General features: G+C 46.3%; 1 protein-coding gene across 2 annotated transcripts in view; it reads left to right on the top strand.

Annotated features, from left to right (window-relative positions):
- Positions 1–3984, top strand: part of OGT (O-linked N-acetylglucosamine (GlcNAc) transferase) — a 41502-nt gene extending 37518 nt beyond the window's left edge. For both annotated transcript variants that reach the window (XM_011943085.1, XM_011943084.1), the window contains exon 22: positions 1685–3984. In XM_011943085.1, coding sequence (XP_011798475.1) covers positions 1685–1859 — 175 coding nt within the window. In that variant the 3' untranslated portion in view covers positions 1860–3984. The remainder of the gene's footprint in view (positions 1–1684) is intronic.
- Positions 3985–8575: the final 4591 nt, after the last annotated feature.

Genomic DNA, 8575 nt, shown 5'->3' with positions numbered 1-8575 from the left:
GTGTTAGCCAGGATAGTCTTGATCTCCTGACCTTGTGATCCGCCCGCCTCAGCCTCCCAAAGTGCTGGGATTACAGGTGTGAGCCACCGTGCCCAACCGAGAAATACCTTTGTAACCCAAACTCCTATGAAGACAAAGAACATTATCACTCCAGAGAGATTCTTCATGCTCCTTTTCAGTCAGTCTTTTTCACCAACCCCCAGAGACAACCACTGTTCTGGAGCATTTTTTTCCCTTCCATAAATTAGTTTTGCTTTTCTAGAATTTTATCCAAATGGAACTATGTCAATATGCACTCTAAAGGCTTCTTTCAGCAAGTTTATTTCTTACGCTGAGTGGTATTTCACTGTGTGTATGTACTACAGTTTATTTCCTATTGACATAGAATTTAAAAAAAAATAGAGTGCACAGGTCTTTCTCTTTGGAGGGTAGCATTAATATGGACATGGTCTAATATGGACATTGAGACCAACAGATATGCACAACCATTTTACTACTTCTGTCACAACAAACATTAAAACAAAGTTGAGCATGGTGGCTCATGTCTATAATCCCAGCGCTTTGAGAGGCTGAGGGAAGAGGATTGCTTGAGCCCAGGAGTTCGAGACCAGCCTGGACAACATGGCGAGACCCCATCTCTACAAAAAATACAAAAATAGCTGAGTGTAGTGGTGCGTGCCTGTAGTCTCGGCTTCTCGGGAGGCTGAGGCAGGAGGATTGCTTGAGCCAAGGAGGTTGAGGCTGCAGTGAGCTGTCATTGTGCCATTGCACTCCAGCCTGGGCAACAGAGTGAGACTCTATTTCAAAAATTAGAAGAAAATAAATAAAAATTATTGCTTTTAAAAATGCATGAAAATGTTCTGGCTTCTGGTTCTAAAGTATTTAGCTCTTCATCTAAGAATAATCTCATGAAAAATAATATATTCAAAAGGGAAGTAGAAATCTTTTCCCCTGTGTTTCCTGAAGAATCAGTTACTTTTTTATTTCTGAACAGAACCATACTCTTGGTGATGTTAGCAGTGTTTAAAAATCTGAACAACTCAGTTCAGGTACAAGTGGAAAATTACAGTGGAAAATTACAACAGTAGACTTGCTGTATTTGTCTTCCCCTTGAGTGGTTTCCTATTTCGTTAAAATGACCATAAATTGAATACTTCATCTTACATTTATTTTTAACTTTTGTAAATGATGCTTCAATGAATATATTTGCATGGTCCTGTATGTTTTTGCATCTGATAATTTCTTTTTAATAGATTTAAAAGTGTTATTGTTAGGCCAGAGGGTTATGAACATTTAAGGTTAATACATACATTGCTAAATTGCTTACCAAAAAGCTAAGCAGTTTATATTCTAACAGTACATAGGAATAGTCATGTGCCATTGTCAATTCTTGTTATTTTAAAGGTAGAAATAAAATGAAATGGAGAATGCGTGGTATCCCTTGGATGTACTTGTTTAGGAAAGAACTAAGTTTTCTCAGAGTACATGGAGTTGAGCTCATTTCAGTGTTAGCATTATGTAAGCTGTGACCCTTCCCTTTTTAACAGGAAGCCAATCAGGAAATGAGATAGCGTAAAGTTTGGTCATGGATTTTTTGCCACAAAGGGAACTAGGTATCTATAGGGTGTGTTTCTGAGTTTTCTGCTCTGATTTGTAAACTGGTTTCTCGTTTTTTATTACTCAGCCTGAAGAAAATTCGTGGCAAAGTCTGGAAACAAAGAATATCTAGCCCTCTGTTCAACACCAAACAATACACAATGGAACTAGAGCGGCTCTATCTACAGATGTGGGAGCATTATGCAGCTGGCAACAAACCTGACCACATGATTAAGCCTGTTGAAGTCACTGAGTCAGTGTAAATAAAGACTGCACAGGAGAATTACCCCTATACCTGAGCCTCAACCTTCTGGGGGAAAGGGAACTAGATAACATACTTCTTACTTGTCTGTACAGTACCTTGTTGCAGATGGGTGATATATAATGGTAATAGAATAGCACAGCCAGACTTGCTTCCTGCATGGTAGGGAGAGACACAAGACATGGGAAACCGCTGTTCCACAAGGAATCTCCATAGAATTTTGCAGCGACCAGATGGTGCATAGGTCTGGAAGGTCTGATCTCCCTTGGTCTTCCATGGGATGGTTAGTGTGGAGGGGAGATATAGATTGTCCGGCCGCTTTGTGATTCCATGGATTGATTCAGTCTTCTGGAGTAACTTTTTTCTTTATATTTTGGGTACTGGAGCTTTTAAAAATGTTTGGTTTCAGGTATTTTTATTCATGTGAAGTGTATATGATTCTCTTGAGATAAGGTTTTAAGCTAAAATGTTACTCCCTGTTCTAGTTTCTCAACTCTGACAGATTGACAGGGATTTTGCTGGTGTAGTCTTTTTATAGGTTTTATAAACCACTTGAGCCTATATCAGTCGTTTTAGTGTCTGACCTAATGTTTGGAGCTATCAGTGCTTTGTTGATTTAGATGACGACTCAAGATTTTTTCTGGTCCATTTCCCATTTCCTTCTCTTCCCTGACCCCCATACCCCCACCCTTAAAATTCTCCTGTAACTCAACTAACAAAATCAAGTCTGATTCAAAACATCCTAGGGTGTTTCTCTTAAACACACCATCTGGTGCCAAATGAAGATTTTTAGGAGTGATGACTAATTATCAAGGGCACAGTTGTGGTACTGTCATTGATAATAATACAGCTTTTTTTTTTTTTTTTTGGCCTAATTTTGACCTGTTTCACCAGTGTTTTACCCTTGACTTGCCCCTTCTATGCTGCTTCCAAAAGTGATAGTGTGTGTAAGATTTTTACCTTCCTTTCTAAAGTTTTTTTTTTTTTTTTCTTAAAGTGAGTCCTGTTCTTCCTATTTCTTTCAGCAGAAATGAAATCCCAGGTAAGTATAAGTATTCGAGTATTTGATCAGTAAGTCACAGTTATCTCCAGTGCATTAAATAACCTTCATCAAGAAACAGGTTATAGGTAAAATCTCTGAAGGACCATCTGTGTATTCAAGTAATTATATTTTAGATAATAACTGTCTTCTGGACTTGGTCTTGAAGTCTGTACAGATTCAGCCTCAATAGTAGCAAACTGCACTGCTATTTGGTTTGGAGTACAAATTAGACTTATAGTCCTCCTGGAACTTGAGTTATTAAAGTCATAGGAATAAAATTATGAGATCTCAACAAAGAGTCGAGGGTTTGAGGCTTAAACAAGCCAGCATATGAATATATGTTTTGTCTCGCTGTACTGCACTTACGCTATCCAGTCGCAGATAATTTTTTGTCTGCTAGTAGTGTTCTAGGTTATGTCTTTCCAAAGCGCTGAGGCTGTGCACCTATTCTGTAGTTGCAGCTGATGCCTGAATGTATCCTAGCTGACAAATTATTGATTAATAAGAACTTGAATTTCTGAAAGATGCTTACTGTTAACCAAATTTTGAGCAAGGAGTCTCAAAGGTAATTCGGAACCAGAATTACATGTTAATGAACAGTGTACCTTTTAACAATGTAAATCACGGAATATCCGTGAAGGGATTTCTTAATTTATTTTTTACTGGATGATTGAAATACCAGTTAAAGGTTGCCAGCATGGTTGCAGATAAACTGACGTTTGAAATTCACCGAACTACTTAATGTGGAATAGGGTAATATACTTCCAATGCCCTCAAGGCTGTGACCTTACAGCCGTTTTACATAGCACATCATTCCTCCTATAGGGATGAACTTTTTCCTGGCACGAAAAGTAGCCGCTCTGGTTGAAGCTTTGCTTATTGTAACAGGCTTTTATTTCCAGGTAACTTGTCTGTGGAAGACTTAATTCTGATTAGAGATATAGATATTACTGGAAACTAATTGTTTTTTTTTTTTTTCTGTTGTACTCTGCTTTATCAAAGAAGTAAAACATTTAAATCGTGCTACAGAAATTAAGATGTTGTCTTGCGATCCTTAAATAATAAATGAATGATTTCCCCTTAATACGGCTGATGTATTTTGTGTCCTGTTATATTGAGTGTTGGCCTGATGAATAGGGTCATCCAGTGATGAAACCTGTATTTGAACAGCTTCAAACAGCATCAAAGGACCAAATTTCCCTGCTGTAGCTATGATATTAGGAATTGTTTTCTCAGCCAGGTCTGGTGGAGGGTTGGGGGTTAGTTTATGATCCATTAAGAAGGCAAAGTGGCTGGGTGTGGTGGCTCACGCCTGTAACCCCAGCACTTTGGGAGGCCGAGGCAGGTGAATCACTTGAGGTCAGGAGTTCAAGACCAGCCTGGCTAACATGGTGAAACTCCGTCTCTACTAAAAATACAGAAAACTAGCTGGGAGTTGTGGCACACACGCTTGTAATCCCAGCTACATATGAGGCTGAGACAGGAGAATCGCTTGAACCCAGGAGGCAGAGGTTGCAATGAACTGAGATCGTGCCATTGCACTCCAGCCTGGACGACAGCCTGTGATCCCCAACACACCCATTCATGCTTGCTCCTCTTTTGCTTATGACCTCTCTGTTTTCATTTACCCTTGTAGTCTTGGTCTTCGTGTGGACCATTCTTTTCTTGGCTTTTGGGGGCAAAATTATTTTCCTTCCTGCTCTGTATAGTGGTCGAACTCTGCCACCAGCATCATGGAGGAAGATACCAATTCATGAGGGGTCAGAACACGCTGTTTGCCAGTTTTCTCAGAGATATTTTAAATGAGAGGGAAGATTTTTTTTCAGTAAAACTTCGCATAATTTACTTCCCAACTTCTTAAAGCCCTGATGTGGATTAGTGTTTGTTTCCTAAAAGATTATTATGGGAAGAAAGCCTACTCAAAAGTTTTTACTCCTATCCGCTTCTGTTGAAAAATCTACATTATTTCCAGTTTACTTCTGTTCCTCCTGCCTTCAGTCTAAAGGAGTTGCTTGCACACCTTGAGTAAATGTGTGTAATTTCTGAACTGCCCATTTTAAGATTTGATTCCAAACCTGACCCACTCTTTTACTTGAAGCATATGCCTCTCAATTATAGCTAACATTTTTTGGTTTTTTGCCCAAACCTGAGGCACAGTCATGTAATCCCCATTCTTATAAAGAGGCTTGTAGAAGTAAATTTGCAACTTCATTGTAGAGAGAGAGAGAGAGTAATCAGCCCCCTTTATCCAATTTTTTAATCAACTGAGAAAGTATCTGTATTTAGGTAGGCAATCTGGTGCTTAAGAGCAGGTTTTGAAACTAGAGTTGGAGTTTGAAGCTCAGCTCTGCCTTTTTTTTTTTTTTTTTCTTGAGTCTCGCCCTGTCCCCAGACAAGAGTGCAATGGCATGATCTCGGCTCACTGCAACCTCCACCTCCCAGGTTCAAGTGATTCTCCTGCCACAGCCTCCCGAGTAGCTGGGATTATAGGGGCATGCCACCACGACTGGCTAATTTTTTTTGTCTTTAGTAGAGACGGAGTTTTACCATGTTGGCCAGGCTGGTCTCGAACTCCTGACCTCGTGATCAACCCACCTCAACCTCCCAAAGTGCTGGGGTTACAGGCCTGAGCCACTGTCCCCGGCCAGCTCTGCCCCTTTCTAGCTGTGTGATCCCTAAAATGAGAGTGCTAACAATTGCCTACTTTAAAAAGTGTATGAATTAAATCGTGAGACACTGGGAACAATGCTTAGCACAAAATAATATCAAACGCAGGGCCATTTTATTTGTGTTCTGTTACCCAAAGGCATACATTATGAAATATATGGATGCTCGCTGGAGAAAATGGCACACTCTAGAAAGCGCTGCTTCCCCCGTTTGTTTCTCTTGGTGTGTAGGGAGTGAGTGCCCAAAAGCCTCAAGTAACCAACCTTTTTTTATCTCTAGTGTTCGGAGGGTTCTGGAAGTAAACATCATAGTTCGCTGTTGCCAGGCGCTGTTGAGTTGCTGCCTTGCGCTTATCTAGGGGTCTAGGTGGCCTTCCCTGCAACCCCTGCCCCCCCGCTCCCCCGCCCACCCCGTGTTCCCGCGCCCTCGCCCGAGTTCCCGCGCCCTCGCCCGAGTTCCCGCGCCCTCGCCCCAGTTCCCGCGCCCTCCCCCAGTGTTCGCAATAACGGACTTAGAGGTCTGGACAATTCAAGTAGGGAACAAGGCTCACTTATCCAAGTAACCGCAGGATAAAAGTTTGTTAGGAGGGATTTCACATGGTTTCTCTTTATCAGAAAGTTGTTAGGGACTTTTAATCACAGAATTGGCCTCGAGTGCCCACGCTCTAGTATTGAAATGGCGCTTTTGGGACAAATAAGCAACATCCGTGCGAGTGGAAAGCAATAGACCAGATTCCGGAAGCATTACAGCTAGGCGCCAAGTTCACAGGCGCGAAGTTCAAATTTGCCTCGTGACCACACTGTGATAGGTGGGTACAGGGGAGCACGGGCGGGCGCACGTGAGTTCCTACCGCCCCCTAGGTCTGGGCACTATAAAAGGGCCTGCGTCTGGCGTTGTTCATCGCAGTTGCTCGGGATCTTTGCACATACTCCACGGGCAGTTGGAGGTGAGCTGCTGCCGGCCACGCCAGAGGCTGCAACACCAGGTAGGTGACCGGCTGGTCGGACTCAAATGGGTGCTGAAGTGGTCCAGAGGCTAATCCCAATTGAGTGACTGAAATCAGGACCACTGTATACCTTGGACTCTGGTTGCCCATGTAGGCCTGAGGTGGGAGTACAGGAAGTGGCAGCGTGGGGAGAAGTGGAGGCGCCAGTGGTGGCGCTGGGGGAGGTGGGGGGCGCCGGTGGTGGTGTAGGACCATATGGTTGCGCCAGTGGCTGCGTTGGGAGAAGTGGGCCGCCATTGGCGGCATTGGGGGAGATGGAGGCGCCAGTGGTGGCGCCAGTGGCGGCGTTGAAGGTGGGGGTGCCAGTGGTGGCACAGAAGGAGGTGTTGGTGCCAGTGGTGGGTGGGGAGAAGTGGGGCACCAGTGGCGGCGTTGGGGGAAGTGGGGGTGCCGTGGTAGCGCTGGGGGAAGTGGGGGTGGGGGTGCTGGTGGTGTAGGAGCAAGTGGTGGCGCCAGTGGCGGTGTGGGGAGAAGTGGGGGCACCACTGGCAGCCTTTGGGGAAGTGGGAGTGCTGGTGGCCGCGCAGGAGCATGTGGTGGCGCCAGTGGCTGCGTAGGAATACGTGGCACCGGTGGCGGCATGGGGAGAAGTGGGGACGCTGGTTGCGATATTGGGGGAGGTGGGAGCGCCAGTGGTGGTGTTCCTAGTGGCGGGTGGGGAGCAGTAGGGGTGCCAGTGGCAGTGTTGGGGGAGGTGGGGGCGCCGGTGGTGGCCTAGGAATAGTTGGTGGCGTCGATGGTGGCATAGGAGCATATAGTAGCACTGGCGGCGTGGGGAGAAGTGGGGGCGCCAGTGGCCGCATTGAAGGTGGGGGTGCCAATGGCGACGTTGGGGGAAGTGGGGGTTCTGGTGGCGGCGTAGGAGCACTTGGTGGTGGCGGAAGTGGCCTAGGAGCACGTGGTGGTGCTGGTGGGCGTGGGGAGAAGTGGGGACGCCGGTGGCGGCATTGGAGGTAGGGGTGCCAGTGGCAGCATGGGGAGAAGCGGGGACGCACGTGGTGGCATTGGGGGAGGTGGGGGCACCAGTGGCGGCGTAGGAGCAGGTGGGGGTGCCAGTGACCCTGGGGAGAAATAGGGGTGCCCGTTGCAGCATTGGGGGAAGGTGGAGGGGGCAGTGTTGGCCATGGGGGGAGGTGGGAGCCAGTGGTTGTGGGTAGGGGGTGTGTGTGTTGGGGGGGGTCGAAGTCTCATTGGCTGAGGACTGAGTGGTGGTGGGAGACAGGAGTGGGGTAGGGCAGAAGTTGGATAGAGGTGTGGGGGGAGTGGAAGCCTGCTTGAAAAACCGGTTGGAAGCAGTTGAAGGTGGCTGAAGGTGGCTGGAGGTGGCTGGAGGTACGAGTGTGGGGGAAGGGTGGTTGGGTTGAGGCCTGATTGGTGGAAGACTGAGGCGAGAATGGTGAGGGTAGGGTCCAGACCTGATAGGCGGAAGGAGTTGGGGAGGGGTCAAGGCCTGTTTGGTGGAAGATTGACTGGAGGCCGGAGGCAGGAATAGGGAGTGGGAAGCGGGTGGCCGGATTCATGTAAGACCAGTGAGAAGCCAGAGTGGCGGGGGGTAAGGGGGCAGTGGAGGTTGGGCAGAAGGAGGAAGGTGATGAGGGGGCGGTGGTAGCCTATTCTGGGTAAGATTGACAGTGGGGAGTAGAGGTGGGGGAAGAGGTTGACAACCGATAGGTGGGAGATTTCCTTGGAGTGGGAGTAGGGGACTGAAGGTGTAGGGAGGTGGAGGGCCAGTGGGATGTGGGGGTGGTCGAGCCCTGGTACATGGAAGACTGGCAAGTTGAGGTGGGAGTGGAGGGAGTGGGAAGTGGGGGCGCGTGGAGGGTGGGAAGGGATTGGGGTGGTAGAGGCCTGAGTGGGAAGTTTGCAATAAAACAAATTTAAATAGTTTTCATTTTGCAGAGCAAAGTTTTTCGGCTTTAAGGTGGGGAAGATACCCAAAGATAAATGCAGAATGTGAGATGTCTCTGGTTTTGAGTTCTGGTTTTCTTTTTTTTTTTTTTTT

Source organism: Colobus angolensis, unplaced genomic scaffold (assembly GCF_000951035.1).
Source record: "Colobus angolensis palliatus isolate OR3802 unplaced genomic scaffold, Cang.pa_1.0 Scaffold216, whole genome shotgun sequence".
Lineage (NCBI taxonomy): Eukaryota > Metazoa > Chordata > Mammalia > Primates > Cercopithecidae > Colobus > Colobus angolensis.
Note: the sequence above shows the minus strand (reverse complement) of the source record. Positions and strands in the feature narration are given on the sequence as shown.